The sequence below is a fragment of the Mobula hypostoma genome, chromosome 6 (assembly GCF_963921235.1).
Source record: "Mobula hypostoma chromosome 6, sMobHyp1.1, whole genome shotgun sequence".
NCBI lineage: Eukaryota > Metazoa > Chordata > Chondrichthyes > Myliobatiformes > Myliobatidae > Mobula > Mobula hypostoma.
The window spans coordinates 171234741-171254158 of NC_086102.1; the positions used below are offsets into that span (position 1 = coordinate 171234741).

The 19418-nt window shown below is 41.6% G+C and overlaps 1 protein-coding gene across 7 annotated transcripts in view; it reads left to right on the top strand.

The window, feature by feature from the left end:
* fmnl2a (formin-like 2a) overlaps positions 1-19418 on the top strand; it is a 249783-nt gene that overhangs the window by 178469 nt on the left and 51896 nt on the right. For all 7 annotated transcript variants that reach the window (XR_010018460.1, XM_063052256.1, XM_063052258.1 and 4 more), the window contains exons 7-9: positions 7188-7296; positions 8762-8838; positions 10947-11040. Coding sequence is in view for 6 of the 7 variants with exons in the window: in XM_063052256.1 (XP_062908326.1) it covers positions 7188-7296; positions 8762-8838; positions 10947-11040 (280 nt within the window). In the remaining variant the exon portion in view is untranslated. The remainder of the gene's footprint in view (positions 1-7187; positions 7297-8761; positions 8839-10946; positions 11041-19418) is intronic.

Sequence of the window (19418 nt, forward strand, 5' to 3'; positions counted from 1 at the left end):
ACAGTAGAGGAGGTAGTGGATAAACATATCAGAATGGGAATGGGACGTGGAATTAAAATGTGTGGCCACTGGGAGATACTGCTTTCTCTGGCGGACAGAGCGTAGGTGTTCAGCGAAACAGTCTCCCAGCCTGTGTCCGGTCTTGCCAATATATAGAAGGCCACATCGGGAGCACTGGACGCAGTATATCACCCCAGCTGACTCACAGGTGAAATGTCGCCTCACCTGGAAGGACTGTCTGGGGCCCTGAATGGTGGTAAGGGAGGAAGTGTAAGGGCATGTGTAGCACTTGTTCCACTTACAAGGATAAGTGTCAGGAGGGAGATCAGTGGGGAAGGATGGGGGGGGGGACGAATGGACAAGGGAGTCGCGTAGGGAGCGATCCCTGTGGAAAGCAGGGGGAGGGGGAGGGAAAGATGTGCTTAGTGGTGGGATCCTATTAGAGGTGGCGGAAGTTACGGAGAATAATATGTTGGATCCGGAGGCTGGTGGGGTGGTTGGTGAGGACAAGGGGAACCCTATTCCTAGTGGGGTGGCGGGAGGATGGGGTGAGAGCAGATGTGCATGAAATGGGAGAGACAGTTCTTCCAGGTGAGGCGACACTTCACCTGTGAGTTGGCTGGGGTGATATACTGCGTCCGGTGCTCCCGATGCAGGCTGGGAAACCGTTTCGCTGAACACCTATGCTCTGTCCTCCAGAGAAAGCAGGATCTCTCAGTGGCCACACATTTTAATTCCATGTCCCATTCCCATTCTGATATGTCTATCCACGGCCTCCTCTACTGTCAAAATGAAGCCACACTCAGGTCGGAGAAACAACACCTTATATTCCATTTGGGTAACCTCCAACCTGATGACATGAACATTGACTTCTCTAACTTCCGCTAATGCCCCACCTCCCCTTCGTACCCTATCTGTTATTTATTTATTTTTATTATTTCTCTCTCTCTCTCTCTCCTTTTTCTCCCTCTGTCCCTCTCACTATACTCCTTGCCCATCCTCTGGGCTTCGCCCCTCCCCCTTTCTTTCTCCCTAGGCCTCCTGTCCCATGATTCTCTCGTATCCCTTTTGCCAATCGACTGTCCAGCTCTTGGTTGCATCCCTCCCCCTCCTGTCTTCTCGTATCACTTCGGATCTCTCCCTCCCCCTCCCACTTTCAAATCTCTTACTATCCCTTCTTTCAGTTAGTCCTGACGAACGGTCTGGGCCCGAAACGCCGTCTGTTCCTCTTCCTATAGATGCTGCCTGGCCTGCTGCGTTTACCAGCAACTTTTATGTGTGTTGCTTGAAATTCCAGTTCTGCAGATTTCCTCGTGTTTGGGAAAATCAGGTTGGTGCTGGATCCCAAGAGAAGGAATTTGTAAAATGTCAGCGAGATGGGTTTTTTAGGTTGACTGTTCTGTAATGATCTAGATTTGATTAAGGAGCTTAAGGTAAAGGAACCCTCAGGAGGCCGTGATCATAATTTACCCTGCAGTTTGAGAGGGAAAGCTAAAATCAGATGTATCAATATTAGAGTAGAGTAAAAAGAAATTACAGAGGTATGAGATAGAAGCTGGCCAAAGTTGATTGGAAAGGGACACCAGCAGAACAGCAGTGGCCGATGTTTCTGGAGGAAGGTGCAGGATAGATACATCCTATCGAAGAAGTAGTATTCTAAAGGGAGGATGAAACAACAGTGGTTGACGAGAAGCCAAAGGCAACATAAAAGCAAAGAAGAGGGCATATAATATTGCAGAAAATAGTGGGAAGTTAGAGGATTAGGAAGCTTCAAAACTAGCAGAAGGAAACAAAGAAAACAATGGGGAGAGAAAAGATGAAATATGAAGCTAAGCTAGCCAATAATGTAAAAGGTGATAGCAAAAGTTTTTTTTCAGAAATATAAAGAATAAAAGAGAGAAGAGAGTGAATATCAGAGGAAATGGTGGACAAACTTAAGTATTTTCTGTCAGTCTTCACTGTGGAATCAGAAATTGGAGGTTGTTAGGGACAGAAATGGGTGCCGTTGCTGTTACTATGGAGAAGATGCTTGGGAAACTGAAAGGTCTGAAGGTAGATGAGTCACCTGGACCACACGGAGTACGTCTCAGGGTTCTGAAAGTGGTAGTTGTAGAGATGATGGAGGCATAAATAGTGAGGTTACAAGAATCACGGGATCCTGGAATAGTTCTGGAGGATTGGAGAACTGCAAGTATTATTGCACTCTTTAAGAAGTGAAATAGGCAACATATAGGAAATTATAGGTCAGTTGTTGTCCCCCATTACTACCTCTCCAGTGCCAGTTTTCCAGTGGTCTGATATCCTCTCTCACATTTCTCTTATTCTTTGTATATCTAAAAAAACTTCTGGGATTGCAAACTGGAGAACATCTGCGGATGCTGGAAATCAAAGTAATACACACAAAATTCTAGAGGAACTCAACAGGCCAGGCAGCATCTATAGAAAAGAGGAAACAGTTAATGTTTTGGGCCGAGATCCTCCATCAGCACTGATGAACAGTCTCAGCCCTAAGCATTGACTTTTCTCTCTTCCATAGTGGCTACCTGGCCTGCTGAGTTCCTCCAGCATTTTGTGTGCAAAACCTTTTTGGATCATCTTTCATATTATTGACTAGCTTACCTTCAGATTTCATCTTCCGTCTCCTTATTGCTTTTTTAGTTACCTTCTGTTGTTTTTTTTTAAAAGCTTCCCAATCCTTTGGTTCCCATTCTTGTTTCTGCTTTGCCTTTGATTAATATCATTTTGAGTGATACTTTAACTCTCTAACCCCATATACTCTGTTCCAAAAATTACACACACTTTTACTTGGAGCAGATGTTTCCAAGCAGTTTTTATGCTGTTGAGCCCTACCATTAATTGAGGGGTCTGTGGACCCAAGGTTGGGAGCCTCTGAACTATCTAAGTTCCATTGAAGACCCACTGCATCCTTGTAGCTCATGCTAGTACTTAACAGTGTAACAGCAACTGACTTGGAAATGTTACAGTTGATCTCTTCATCCAAATCAGTGAAATAATTTGTGAACAGTCTGGGATTCATCTCTGACCCTTGTAGCACCTCATTGGTCACACACAGTCTTTCAAACTTCCTACTGTGCTCTTTAACCAACATTCAGTTCATTCCACCCTGTTAGAATCTCTAATTTTATTTAATAACTTCTTGTGTGGCTTTCGACATGTCTAAGAAACACTACATCTGCTGGTCCCACTTTATTTGTTCCACTAGAGTCATAGAACGATTAAGCAAGCCCTCTGGTCATGGTCACATTCTGGTAAATCTTTTCCGCACTCTTTCCAGTTTTAACCTCGTCATTCCTATAACAGGGTAACCAATTCAGTACATCGTACTTTTCATGTGGCCTCACCGACGACTTCTGCAACTCAACATAATGCCCTAAATCTTATACTCAACACCCTGACTGATGAAGGCCATTGTGATAAACACGAAAAAATCTGCAGATGCTGGAAATCCAAAGCAACACATGCAAAATGCTGGAGGAGCTCAGCAGGTCAGGTAGCATCAAGGGAAATTAATAAACAGTCGACCTTTCAGGCCAAAACCATTGTTGAGTCCCGAAGAAAGGTCTTGGCCTGAAAGGCTGCCTGTTTATTCATTTCCATAGATGCTGCCTGACCTGCTGAGTTCCTCCAGCATTTTGTGTATGTTGCCCTGCGATAAATTTTTTAACACTCTTCTGAGATGTCGATTTCAATGAACTAAGCACTGTACTCCTAAGTCCCTCTGTTTCATTACACTACCCAGTGTCTTACCATAAGCCCTACACTGGTTTGACTTTACAAAATGCATCACCTCACATTATCTGTACTGAAATCCCATTTCAACCTAGTTTAAATCTTCTCATGAAGAAGTAACAAATTTCCCTGCAAGGATGTTAGTCCCGCGCTGGTTCAAGTGCAGTCTGTCCCTCTGAGGTCTCTTTTCTGCTCTCCCTTCCCCTCCCACAAAGAGGTGATTCCCACTGGTTCTAGAACCTGAATCCCTGTTCCCCTACATCAGCTCCTCAGCCGCAAACTCATCAGGCCTATCCTTTCTTTTTCTGAACTTGCTGGTACGTGGGACTGGGAGTAATCGGGAAACACGACCCTTTTTCTGAACTTGCTAGTACGTGGGATTGGGAGTAATCTGCAAACACGACCCTTGAGTTCCAGCTTCTGCTTCCTAACTTAACCTCACTCCCTAGACTCATTCTCAGACCTTGCTCCTTGTTTTACCGATTTTGCTTGTACCAATATGTACAATAACCGCTGACTGTTCACCCTCCCCATTTTCCTTCCTCATCTGATAAAAGGATTGAGTTTTTTTCTTTGATCTGATTTCTTTTTTAACTTAGCCATAGTTGGTCCACTTTTCTATTATTGGCATTTGTATCTTCAGAGGAATATTTATGTGTTGATAACAGTAAAATAACTCTTTACATATTAATTGTTTATTATCATAACTCTAAATGTATTTTCCCAAACTACTGTAGATAACTCATTTCTCATAACTTTGTATTTTGCTTTGTTAGATTTAAGATCTGTAACATAAAGTGAGCTTGGAAATTCCACCGTGAATTGAAGTGGATTTGGTTTATTTCACTGTGCAGTCATTTGTCTAGAATGCTTTACCACTGCTTTTGTGCCAATTAGAATGTGGAACAACCCCAAATGTATTTCCATAATTTAAAAAAAAATTGTTGTGTGAGCAATTACAGCCATGAGTGAAGTTTGAAATATTGCACACAAGCTGTCAATGTAAAGAATGTGGCCATTTTATTACCTCCAGATTAAATTTGGCTCTGTAGGTTCTAGTCCCATTGCACAGACCTGATTAAAATATCTCAGGCAGACTCTTTAGTCACCAAACTTTATTGCAAATCTTCTTCCACGTATGCCAGCAGCTTGAATCACCCTGTTTTTCATTCTTTCTATTTTACATATCAATTATTATCTTCAGTTCAATTCTGTCCCTGCATAGTGAATATTTAAAAATCTACCATTGCACAATTTTTCCATTTTACTTCCTTTGCAACTGCCTCTCCCTGGAGCAGTCTTGGTTGCCCACCAGGACTACCAAAGCTTGGAAATTTCAGGCCTGTTGTATTGAAACGTGAGGCTTTATCGGCAGATCAAGTGGGCAAGGTTGTCTATAGCAAAATTTGAAGAACAGAGTAGTTCTCCCAAGTTTCCTGGTGAATATTTATCACTCGCGCACATAAAATAGCAATTACCTGATTATTATCTCACTGTTATTAATAGAAACTTGCTGTGCATAAATTGGTAATCCTGTAGTTTGTTTCATAAAAACTATAATTATGTTTCTGACTGGGAGACCGCTTTGCTGAACATCTACGCTCTGTCCGCCAGAGAAAGCAGGATCTCCCAGTGGCCACACATTTTAATTCCACATCCCATTCCCATTCTGACATGTCTATCCACGGCCTCCTCTACTGTAAAGATGAAGCCACACTCAGGTTGGAGGAACAACACCTTATATTCCGTCTGGGTAGCCTGCAACCTGATGGCATGAACATTGACTTCTCTAACTTCCGCTAGGCCCCACCTCCCCCTCGTACCCCAGCTGTTACTCATTTTTATGCACACATTCTTTCTCTCACTCTCCTTTTTCTCCCTCTGTCCCTCTGAATATACCTCTTGCCCATCCTCTGGGTCACCCCCCCCCCCCGTCTTTCTCCCTAGGCCTCCTGTCCCATGATCCTCTCATATCCCCTTTTGCCTATCACCTGTCCGGCTCTCGGCTCTGTCCCTCCCCCTCCTGTCTTCTCCTGTCGTTTTGCGTCTCCCCCTCCCCCTCCAGCTTTCAAATCCCTTACTCACTCTTCCTTCAGTTAGTCCTGACGAAGGGTCTCGGCCTGAAACGTCGACTGCGCCTCTTCCTATAGATGCTGCTTGGCCTGCTGCGTTCACCAGCAACTTTGATGTATATTATGTTTCTGAAGTGCTTTTTTGTAAACTCTCGTGCTTACTATTATTAAGGTCTTGAATAGGACGATACTTTTGAAAGGGCAAATCTTGTGTTGTAGTTCTAAGTACTTATTGAGTGAAGTATTTTTTTCATACAAAGTTGATTTGAGTGGTTATTAACCTCAGTTGGTACACAGCTCATTTCTTGATGGTAGTTGCGAAAGCCCACATTATTTTTTAATGTTGATCTTTTATCAAACAAATGGAAACTGAATGAAGTTTAGTCAAGATGCAGGTTTGGGAGAAGTGAGTGAAGTTGGGGAATGGGCCAGTTTTTCATCATTGAACGGCTTAATCTGTTCTGCCTGATAGATAGCAATCATTAAAGGAGGAACGGTCCCCGGTCAGTCCTTGTCTTTCTAAGTGTAAGTTAATTCTGTCCCTCAGGACTTTCTGAATAATTTCCCTACCACTGATGTTGGGCTCTTAGATCCGTAATGACATAATTACCTGAATACCTCTTCTCATTACTGTCATCAGGGAGGAGGTATAGGAGCTTGAAGACACACACTCAATGAATCCGGAGCAGCTTCTTTCCCTCAGCCATCAGATTTCTGAATGCACATTCAACCCATGAACACTATCTCACTACATTTTGTTTTCTCGTTTTGCACTATATATATTAGAGAGAGAGCGAGAAATAGATTATATATGTGGAATCGAAATCCTTCTCTTGAATTTTAACATGCTTTCGTCTGATTAAATTAAGGTCTGTCAGGAGCCTTGTGGCCCATGAGGCCAGTCCTTATGCCGTGGCACGAAGCGACTGAGAATACGAGACTCCCCCCCCCCCCCGATAGGACGCCAGTCTATCGTGAGGTTAACCCCCAGCATTTTTGCCGGTACCCATTCTCAGCTGGGTAGACTGGAGCTTTGTGTGGTTAAGTGCCTTACTCGAGGACACATGCTGCCCCAGCCGAGGCTTGAACCCACGACCTTCAGATCGCTAGTCCAACGCCCTAACCAGTTGGCCACATGCCACACATGCTCTAATCTGGGGATTTAAAAAAAAACCCACTGCAGCCACTTTTTGTCTGATTCCTGAATTAAGGTCTGTCTGAATACATTTTTCAAGCTTTCTTGACTTTAAGAATACAGTGCTTTTTAATTTAGATTCTAACGCCTTTCTTTCTTGGTTTTGAATTATGTGTATTGATTTGATGTGTATTGATGGTCTAAGTATTTTCTCTATCATCTCCCTATAGGTTTAATACTTTGCCAAGCAGAAGGACGCTGAAGAATTCTAGATTAGTGAGCAAAAAGGATGATGTACATGTCTGTATCATGTGCTTGCGTGCAATTATGAACTACCAGGTACACAGAATAAATGTTTTTCTGTTTCTCTATTTCAGCCTTTTGTACTCTTCCCCGCTGTGAGAAAGGATTTGAATGAACCATTGTCACTGTTGGCTGTGAAGTATAGCTTCTGCCTCAACGCGTTAAAATAATGACTTGGTTCCATCTGTCGATTCATTCTGAACCTTTCATATAACCAAGTCTTGTTTCTATTAGTAATGTGTATGAAGGCTCACACAAAGAATCTCCAGACATGTTATACCAAATGTCATGTTTAGAGATTTCAGTAACTGTAAATTATTGTGTTGTTATGCAGAAAGAGGGCAAAAAGAAGTGATAGGAAGTGATTCCTATTTATTCTGTTCAGACCAAGCTGAAGTCTGCCCGACTGTCAGTTTCCTTTCCCCAGTTTGGACCCTATTGATTATTTTGTCTTGCACTTGAATTGCTTCAAGGAATTGGGCATATGCAGACTGATTTCTTTTCCTTGTTCAATCATAATGCTCACCAAGTTATAGTGACAATTTTTGCTCAGCAGTATGAAATTTGTTGATTACTGGGTGCATGTACCATCCAGCATTGGAATAGTGATCGCCGGCCTTGACTTGCATTTGACCATGGAATATTGGAAGCTTTCCACCTTTCCAAAAGTGCTCCATGTTAGTAAATCAAAAACAGTCTGCAATAATCCTTTTGCAGGAAATAATTCGAGTCAGTAATCTTTTTAGATTAAATAATTTCATTATGTGGGAAAAACAGAAACTTTTTGACTCTGCGTGTTATGGAAAGTCCTATTGCATATTTATTTAATAAGTTAATGTAACAAGTATGCAGGGATGTGAGAACTTGTGGTTTGTTATCAGATTCCCTATCTACAGGTTTTGACTACCACTCATTTTTCTTGTATACTTCCCATGCATTTGCAGCCCACTCTTTCAACAAACAGTTGTTTCTCAGTTTGTAAGTTAATAATTTCCTATTGCTATCTTTTGGATCAAACCCTGAGCTTTACAACAAAGACCAACCTGGCTTACAGAATTCAATTTTTGGTATTGTAATATTGCCATTTGTCCCTCAGCCATTCTTTGACAGGGTGCACAACCCCCTTGTAAAATCTCACCTTACCAAGACCACTTATGTACATTGGAGTTGGGTGTAAGAATATTTCCATGCATGAACACAGGAGGTTCGACAGATGCTGGAAAGCCAGAGAAGCACACTTAAGATGCTGAAGGAATTCAGCAGGTCAGGCAGCCATCTATGGACAGGAAACGTTAACTCTTTATTCCTGTCTATAGATGTTTACTGACTTGCTGAGTTCCTCTGGAATTTTGTGCTAATATTCTCATGCACCCTTGTCAAGCTCTAATAATTAGAGAAAATTAATTGTACCAATTCAAATGAATTTTGTTCTTGACTGATAGAGAAGTAGTTTAGCTCTCTTTTATTCATGTGCTGTAAAACGTTTTATCTTTTATTGTAGTACGGCTTTAATATGGTCATGTCACACCCACATGCTGTAAATGAAATTGCACTGAGTCTGAACAATAAGAATCCGAGGTAAGCTATCCTTTCCATTTGAATAACATGCTATGACCCTGTATTGATTTAGAGTTACAGTACCTACTGCAAATATTGAAGGATAATTGTTTTAGATTTGTAGGATTTTCAAGTTATACTCTGAAAATTGTTAAGGCAAAAGAATGAAAATGGATCCCAAATGGGGCATAGCTGTTTGATTTTTAATGCACAATTTTGGTCTTAATTATTGATAGTCATAATTTGATGCTGCTTTGTCTTAATCTACAGAACATCTTCAGACTTTGCAACTAAGTTCCCGTCACTGCCTGTTAGGAGTTTGTAAGTCCTCCCGGTGACCATGTGGGTTTTCTCTGGGTGCACCAGTTTTGTCCCACAGTCCAAAGATGTACTGGTTGGTAGGTTAATTGGGCATTGTAAATTGCCCTGTGGCTAGGATTAAATTGGAGGATTGCTGGGTAGCATGGATTGAAGAGCCTACTCTGCACTGTCTCAATAAACAAATAAAAATGACTGTTCAAACACAGATTTCATCACATCGTCTGCCCTATTGGACTGTATGCATCCACTTCTGAAGATGGGTGTTAGGTTTGGGATTGCTCCGAAACTGAGGGTGTGTACACTTCAAAACCATGAAATGGTGCTGGAGAGCCCACTGGGAAGAATCTGAAGGAGGAGAGTCTTTCCCTCCCACATCAACCTCACACTACTTGGTCTCTCTTCTGCAGTGTCTTGTACTGGTCTCCCTGGCCTTGTTTCCTCTCTCAGTCGGGATCCCTAGCAGGACGTCCTGGCTGAAGCACTTACCCCTGAAGGTTCCTATCAGTTTCAATAAAGGAGCTGCAGTATGGAACTTGCACTTCTTGGACTGTGAGAGAATTTCCCGCGTAAGAGGTGTTAGAGTGTTTCTGAAACAGATCAAAGATCCAAGGAAGACTTCAAATTGTTTCAAATGTACATTAGCAGCAAATGAACAAGAAAGAGTGATGGACTTCAAACCTGTCCCCATTGTATAATACTGCCCTTCGACAATAGGAGTCCATTACAAGGCCCTGGAAAATCTATTCCCACACTTGGGCACCATCTCTTACCATTGCTTTCAATGCACCAGCACAACCTTTGACCAACGAAGAAAAAGATAATTGAAGATCAAGACCTCAGATATTTCTTATACCAGGCAACAGTGATTTCTGTTCTCCTACATCTTATCCGGCAGCCACTCCAAGGCATTAGTACGATAAGCAAACTAGTATCAGTGTGCTCTGTTAAACCAGCATCCCAAGCACTCAGGCCGTAGTTACACTTGCCATTGGGCAGCCCGAGCTGTTAGCATGCCCATCATCAGTTTCCTGGAAATGGAAACTCCGCCACGTGAAAAATACTGCTGCCTTGAAAGCATACAGGGAATCCCTGGCACATGGCCACTCAAAATGGGAAGCAAGGTGTGAGGCAGAAGAAGTGAACATGTAGGATTGTTCACCTGTCCCGGGGGCTCCCAACCTGGGGCCCAGGGACCCCTTGCTTAATGGTGTTGGTCCACGGCATAACAAAGGTTGGGAACCCCTCACCAATCTACTCTGTCAAGCACTGCCTGCCTCATCTGTGGTGCAATCTCAGAACTTGGAGCTGAAGTGGAATGCTATATTTCTCAGAAGGGCTGACATGTTCATTCGTTGTATGTGTTGGGAGATGGTGTTAGGCAAAGCACCATCCAGCACAATAGCATTCAGCCATCTCCTGAGCACCAGGAGGAAACAAGTGACATTTATGACCTCTGAGAAGCTGTTAATAGTGTGCACTTGAAATTCTTGAGGAAGATGTTTTGTGTTCACTGTGAGGTAAACTGCAGTCATGACATCACCTTGCTAGGGTGATTCTTCAACACTTGGTGGAGTAATTGAAAAAAGCCATCAAAGCATCCTGCTTTTAGGAAAATAGTATATCTACCGCTAGTATATTTTCTAAAAATATTTTTGTTAAATTTGGAGGAAATGTAATCCCAAAATGAAGCACCATTGTTACCTCCGGATGAAAGTTTCCTGTGTGTATGTCCAGTACAAAAGAACTCGTGTAACCAGTATTTTGTGTACCCTTTGTGCTGTTAATGGTCTTGTTTACTGTCTTTGCAGAACAAAGGCGCTGGTCTTGGAGCTGTTGGCAGCCGTTTGTCTTGTCAGAGGAGGACATGAAATAATCTTATTAGCATTTGATAATTTCAAGGAGGTATGATTCCTTTCTTGCCAAAGCCACGTGTCATGGAGTAATAGAGCACAGAAACAGGCTCTTTGGCCTACCTGGTCTAGGCTGATCATGGCATCCTCCCTATGATTTACCATTTACATGTTTTTTTGCCTGTTACCTTTCAAGTTTCTCCCCTTCATGTACCCATCCCAAATGCCTCTTCTGCCAGCTCATCCCAGGTACTCGTTACCATTTGTGTAAGGACATTACTTCTCAGGACACTCTTTAAATTTTTCCCCTCTTATCTTGTATCTCTGCCCTCTGGGTTTGAACTTCCCAAGCCTGGGGAAAAGACTTGTGACCATCCATCTCATCCATACCCCTCATGATTTTATAAACTTCTGTGTGGTCACCCCCTCATTCTCCTGCAGTCCAGGGAATAAAGATCCAGTGCAGCCAACTATAATTCAGGCCCTCTGGTCTAGAATCAGAATCAGGTTTAATATCACTGGCATATGTCGCGAAAATCAATGACTTACCGGCAGCAGTACAATCCATAATAATAGGGAAAATCATGAATTGCTGTAAGTATGTATATATTGAATAGTTAAACTAAATAAGTAGTGCCAAATAGTAACATAAAGTAGTGAGGATGTTCAATGTCCTTTTAGAAATCGGACGGCTGAGAGGAAGAGGCTATTTCTGGATTGTTGAGTGTGTGCTTTCAGGTTCCTGTACCTTTTTCCTGATGGTGGCTATGAGAACAAGGCATGGCTTGGGTGATGGGGGTCCTTAATGATGGATGCTACTTTTTTGAGGCATCACTCCCTTGAAGGTGTCCTGGATACTATGGAGACTGGTGCCCATTTGATGGAGCTGACTAAGCTTATAATTCTCTGTAGGTTATTTTGATCCCGTGCAGTACCCATCTTCCCCAAACCACCCATACCAGACAGTGATGCAGCCGTTTAGCATGCTTTCCACCGGCAACATCCTTGTAAATCTTTCCGGTTTGACAGTGACTTTCCTCTTAAAAAGCGTGACTGAAATGGTACCCAATATCCAAGTGTAACCTAATCAACAACTTATACAATCGCAACATAACGTCCTTATTCCCAAACTCAATATGAGAGTAATTTGAATTTTTATTTACAGGATTCCTTCCTTACCATTACAGGAACTTTATTTGCACTTTTTCTTGGACAGCAAAGTGAGTTTGAAGTTTAGTCAACACAGCCTGTTTTTTCCATTTGTCTAGTGCATTAATACAGATAAGAATGTGCCAGAAAATATAAAAGCCATTAGTTATGGTGGGAAAGCACTTGTGAAAAGTTGATGTTATTTTCAAAAATATTGCCATTTAACAGTAAACTCTTTGAAATATAAATAGCTTTTTCTTTTAATATACTAGGTACAATTTCTCTTCTGCTTTGTACACTTGTAAGTAGTTTTCAACTCTTTATGCTTTGGGGATCACTTGTCAGTTAGGTGCTCAGAGACGTCATGAGCATTCAATGATAGTCTGCTGCAATATATAATCTGCACTTGTAGCACATTCTCAAGACATCCAGTCACGCTAACTGGACACTGAATCCTACAGTGGAGCTTGATGTGCCTTCAAAATGTCTTGGGTTTCTGCCCAGCCTGATCCCTTTGATGATAACTACCCCTGCTTTAGAACACAAAAATCCTTAACTTAATTTTTCCATGTTTCCTCTTGGGAAAAGGGACATAAATGTAGCAGAACTTTCTCTACTTTGGCCAGAGGATATTGTGATTGGATCGGTTGAAGTCGTACCGTAAGAAATGTGCAACAGAAACTTGGAAGCTCCAGCTGTTTTACTTCTTGTTGACCTCTCAGATTGTCTGAACCCGAAGACTTTTTTTCAAACTTGGATGGTACTAAGATGCTGGGGTGGAGACATGTCCCTACCAACAGAGGTTTAAGGTGCTTCTTCCCTCTGCTAGCCTGCAGGTCACCCTTGGCCAAGGTGTAGCACCTGCTTAGCCCCCGATCAGGGTCACATGAAGCCATGGGAGCAGGTGGTGGATAGTCCAGTGAGCAGATGGTGTATATCACAAGTCCTGGTTACACAACCAGAGTATTGATAATGACTGGGGTTACTCGTCTTGTAAAGTCACTGCCCAGAAGAAGGCAATGGCAAACCACTTCTGTAGAAAAGTTTGCCAAGAACAATCATGGAAAGCCCATGATCGCCTATGTCAAACGACATAGCGCACAATGAACATATGGTACTTATCATGTTTCAGTCATTAAAAAGAGAAGAGGGACCTCAGTTTGGATATTACCTCAGAATCAGGTTTAATATCGCAGGCATATGTCGTGAAATTTATTGTCTTTGTGGCAGCAGTACAATGCAGTACATAATAGAAAAATTCTGAATTACGTTATGTATATATATTAAATAGTTAAATTAAACAATTGGTGTAAAAATAACAAATTAAAAAGAAATGGTGAGGTAGTGTTCATGGGTTCAATGTCCTTTGAAAAATTGATGGTAGAGGGGAAGAAGCTGTTCTTGAATTGCTGAGTGTTTGTCTTCAGGCTTCTGTACCTCCTGCTGGTATAAAAACCTGTTGGTATAAAAAGGAGTTTCAGTTGTTGGAATATAGTGGGAGCAATCAATTTTTTTCTTCCATTTAAGTTTTATCCATCAGAATTTTACATTCATCTTATGATATTTTTAGTAGGAGAGAAATGCCAGAAAATGGGAGTTGGGGTAGGAGTAGAAATGGGTCACCCGAGCCCCTCAAACCTATGTTGCTGTTAAATATGATGGCTGATGTGCCCCAGGTCTCAACTTCATTTCTTTGCCACTTTCACATAGCTCTCACTTCCCTGATCATTCAAAAATGCTGGCACTCCTGCTTTAAATACCTCCATGGAGCGACCCTATACAACACTAGGCCAGAGGGTTCCAGAGGTTCACTGCCCCCTGTGAGAGTTGCAACGAATTTATGGCCTCAAAATTTTGGCCCCTCTTTGGAGCAAAGGAGGATGAAAGGTCACTTGATAAGAGGGGAACAAGATGATAAGAGGAATGTATCAAAGGGATAGCAAGAGACTTTTACCCAGAGCGAAAATGGCCAGTACGAGGGAACGTCATTGTAAGGTGATTGGAGGAGAGTAATGGGAAGTATCAGAGGAAAGTTTATTTTACAGAGTGGTGGGTGCTTGGAACGCGCTGACAGGTTTGGTGGTAGAAGCAGATACATCAGGGACAATTAAGTAACTAAGGCACATAGATGATAGAAAGATAGAGGGCTATGTGGGAGAGAAGAGTTAGATTGAATTAGGGTAGGTTAAAGGCTTGCACAGCATCGTGGGCTGAAGGGCCTGTACTGTGTTGTAATGGTCTATGTTTTATGAATATCACTGGATGTCATTAAGATAACAAGAAGTGTAGAGGAACAGAGGAGCCCTAGGTTATAATTCATGCATTCTTGGAGTTAGCAATATTTATTAATAAAGTGGTTGAGAAAGCTGGTTTGATACTGGCGCCTTGATATTGGCTGAGGGATAGAACACAAGGCATGTAATGCTAGACCGGTGTTCAACACTAGTACAGCATACTTTATTAGGTGTTTGAAGAGATTTGGCATGTCAACAAATACACTCAAAAACTTCTATAGTTGTACCATGGAGAGCATTCTGACAGGCTGCATCACTGTCTGGTACCGAGGGGCTACTGCACAGGACCAAAAGCTGCTACAGAAGGTTGTAAATCTAGTCAGTTCCATCTTGGGTACTAGCCTACAAAGTACCCAGGATATCTTTAGGGAGCGGTGTCTCAGAAAGGCAGCGTCCATTATTAAGGAACTCCAGCACCCAGGGCATGCCCTTTACTCACTGTTACCATCAGGTAGGAGGTACAGAAGCCTGAAAGCACACACTCAGCGATTCACAAACAGCTTTTTCCCCTCTGCCATCCGATTCCTAAATGGACATTGAAGCTTTGCACACTACCTCACTTTTTTTTAATACACAGTATTTCTGTTTTTGCACGTTTTAAAAAATATATTCAATATACATAATTGATTTACTTTGTTTATTATTATTTTTTAATGTTATTTATTATTATTATTATTATTCCTTTTTTTCTCTCTGTTAGATTATGTTTTGCAGTAAACTGCTGCTACCAAGTTAACAAATGTCACGTCACATAATAAACCTGATTCTGATTACTATTCTGGTCACCCTGCATCAAGGAGGATATGATACACTGAAAAAGGATGTGGGCTTCTTCACATGCGGTAGTGTGGTGATACTGGGGAATGGTATTGTAGTGGTTAGCACAATGTTTACAGCACAGGAGACGTGGGTTCAATCCCTACCACCTCCTATAAGGAGTTGGTACGTTCCCTCTGTGACCGCGTGGGTTTCCTCCCGCTGGCCAAAGAAGTACCAATTGGTAGGTTAGTTTGTCATTGTAAATTGTCCCCTGAAAATGGGATTAAATTGGGGCATTGCTGTGCAGCACAGCTCGAAGGGCGGGAAGGGCCTACTCCATGCTCTATCTCCATCGGTCAATAAGGTCTGCTCTGGAGCTCTGGAGCTGTTGGCTGACAGCAATAGTGATCCTGAACTGGATCACTATAGGATCTGTGCTGTTTTCCTTGAGACACAGAGACACAAATAAATACAGAATGCGAAGAATGTATTTCCTGTGCAGAGTTAGAAGTCAGGCTGCAGCATTTATGTATTTGTTGAAAGGATTAGAAAGTTAGAACAAAAGGCCTGGACTTGGTATAGGTAAAGGCAGTGAAGGCAGAAACCCTCACTTTAAAAAAAATGAAGTGTTGGATGAGTTGTAACTGGCAAGGCTCAAGAGTAGAGAAGTGTGATTAATCTAAAGCTTATCAAAGTTCAAAGTAAATTTATTATCAAAGTACAGTCTGTCACCATATACGACCCTGAGTTTCATGTTTTTGTAGAAAATACAATGAAAACAGAATCACTGAAAACCTGCACAGGAGATGGTCAACCAATGTGCAAAAGGCAACACACTCTGCAAGTACAAAAGGAAAAATAATAATAATAACAATAATAAATAAATAGGCAATAAACATCAAGAGCATGAGCTGACGGGTCCTTGAAAGTGAGTCCATAGGTTGTGGGAACAGTTCAGTGTTAGGTTAGTGAAGTTGAGTGAAGTTATCCCTTCTGGTTTAAGAGCCTGATGGGAGGTTCAGGAGCAATAACTGTCCCTGAACCTGGTTAAGCAAGGGCTTGAATAATTGTGAACGTCTGTGATTCTTGCGAATAGTCTGCAACAAAACTGGAGAGTGTGACCTTCAGTGGACCAGTTTTGAAGAAGTATTTAGTTGCCTGGATGCAGTTAAATTAGAGCAATTCTTTCCAGAATTGAAGTCTCAGTTTTCCAACAGTGATAAAAGCAGGGTTTAAAAATAGAATGTGTCGTGGAACAAATGACAAAGAAGCATAAGAATAGTAGAACAGAGAGTAATTAAAACTATCGTAGGGAACAGAAAGAAAATTGCTAAAAAAGTTAGTTGCCAAAACGCCTAAGTTGTCTTGGAGTTTCCTTGTGTAGGATAACAGTTCTGTGCCCCTTGAAGTTGAATGTTATTAAAAAACCAGTGACTGACTTTAGTTAAGCATTAAGTTTCCTACTGAGACATTTCTGGATTTTGCGTCTGGGTTCCTGGTGTGAAAAAGGCAAAGGGACTGCTGTGTTGTACTAGGGTGTCAGGAGACTGTGAGTGCCTTGCTCTCATTGCCAGGTGTTCCAATTCCTGTCAACAGGATATGAATTGGGTTTTGAATCAAATGATATCTAACTGGAGAAGCACAAACATGAGAAAATGTGCAGATGCTGGAAATCCAAAGCAACACACGCAAAATGCTGGAGGAATTCAGCAGGCCTGGCAGCATCTATGGATAAGTGCAAACAGTCGACGTTTCGGGCTGCAACCCTTGGCCCAAAACCTCAACTGTTATTCATTTCCATAGCTGCTGCCTGGCCCGCTGGATTCCTCCAGCATTTTGTGTGCATTGTTCAAACAGGAGATGCCTTGTTTGCAGAAAACCAGATGGAGTGAAGAGTAAATAGGCTTTGGGAAAGCACACTTGACATTCATGGCCTTTTGTGCTATGGTGTCTTATTCTGAGATGTGATGTATGCCAGAGTTCTAAATCAGCATCATCCTTGCAGTTGAATGAACAGGATTAAGTGATAAACACACTTGAACCACCAGTCTTTACATTGTTAGTTGTGCCTCATCTGCTTCTGCCATCCAGTTGTTTTGCCAATTAGATCTTTAAGAAGTGCTACATTAGAGTGTATGAGATCATGCAATAGGTGACATTAGCTTGTCAGTTTATGTGAGAAGACTTTCAGCACAGACTTGGGCCAAATGGCCTGTTTCTGTTCTGTTTGCATACACATGTTCTACAGCAGTTACTGAATAGTAAATGGGATCAAAATGCACGGCCAGTTTTTCTCTCAGCCCAATGGTGTTAAGAGCAATCGTATGACTTTGACACTCCAGAAAAGATCTTCCATTTCTCCCCATGGATTGAAATAATAAGCTGGGTACATACATCAATAATTCTAATCATTTGGAAGCAGTACGGTGTATCTATTTGACTGCTGACATTGTGTATTACTGCAAATGTACAGTGGCCTGCAAAAGTTTGGGCACCCCTGGTCAAAATTTCTGTTACTGTGAATAGCTAAGTGAATAAAAGATGAACTGATTTCCAAAAGGCATAAAGTTAAAGATGACACATTTCTTTAATATGTTAAGCAAGAAAACTTATAGTTTCAAAGTAACAAAAAAGGAAAAGGGCCCGAAGCAAAGGTTTGGACACCCTGCATGGCAGTACTTAGTAACACCCCCTTTGGCAGGTATCATAGCTTGTAAACGCTTTTTGTAGCCAGCTAAGAGTCTTTTAATTCTTGTTTGGGGGATTTTCGCCCATTCTTCCTTGCAAAAGGCGTCTAGTTCTGTGAGATTCTTGGGCCGTCTTGCATGCACTGCTCTTTTGAGGTCTATCCACAGATTCTCGATGATGTTTAGGTCGGGGACAGTGAGGACCTTGGCAAAACCTTCAGCTTGCACCTCTTGAGGTAGCCCATTATGGATTTTGAGGTGTGTTTAGGATCATTATCCTGTTGTAGAAGCCATCCCCTTTTCATCTTCAGCTTCTTTACAGACGGTGTGATGTTTGCTTCCAGAATTTGCTGGTATTTAATTGAATTCATTCTTCCCTCTACCAGTAAATGTTCTCCGTGCCACTGGCTGCAACACAAGCCCAAAGCATGATCGATCCACCCCCATGCTTAACAGTTAGAGAGGTGTTCTTTTCATGAAATTCTGCACCCTTTTTTCTCCAAACATACCTTTGCTCATTGCAGCCAAAAAGTTCTATTTTAACTTCATCAGTCCACAGGACTTGTTTCCAAAATGCACCAGGCTTGCTTAGATGTTCCTTTGAATCTTTTGAATAGAACTCCATGAAAAGAACCCCTTGAATAGGACATTTGTTGTTCACATGCAAATTGGTGTTCTGTGTTTTGAATTAATACAGTTTTTTGAATTGCGTTCTCAAGTTTTCAAAAAATACAATTAACAGATATTAAAAGAAACTTAGTGATGACTCAGTTGACAAAAGGTGTGTGTAGTTGAGCTATGTAGATAAAAGATTACAGGTTCAAGCATTATAGGGACTGAGTTAATGATCTCCTGATGCCAATGCTCTCAGAAACATTTGGGTTGAAAGGAAGATGGACCAGCTATCTTGCTCCCATTGATTGTCCAGTGAGTTATGTTGAAAGTGTGTAAGGCTTTAGATTTGGTAGGGTTCATTCCCACATTTGTGTAGCCTGCTGAATCTTAAACAGATACTGAGGCTGCCTCAAGAAGAGTCTGAGAGGAAGAGAAGATATCAGTGGTTATAAAACCACTGATTGAAACTTATTGCTGCATTTATCTCCATTGTAACAAATACACATCTTTCAGCCTTAACCACAAAAACAATTTCCGGTACAAAATAAATTTTGGCATGCTTTAAATCTGTTCTATTCAATGTTTGGAGCAATGAAACAATTGCAGAAAAGATTTTTTTTACAATTTATTAAAATATTATTTATTAAAATATTATTGATGTGTCCTGGTGTAACTGAATGCAACATATTGATGCAGCTGTAAAGAAGACAACGGCTATGTTTCATTGGGAGTTTGAGGAGATTTGGTTTGTCAACTAAAACACTCAAACCTCTACAAATCATCTGGTATGGGGGGGGGGGGGAAATAACTGCACAAGATCGAAACAAGTTGCAAAAACTTGTAAAATTAGTCAGCTCTATCATGGGTACCAGCCTCCATAGTATCCAAGACATCTTCAAGGAACGGTGCCTTAGGAAGACGGCGTC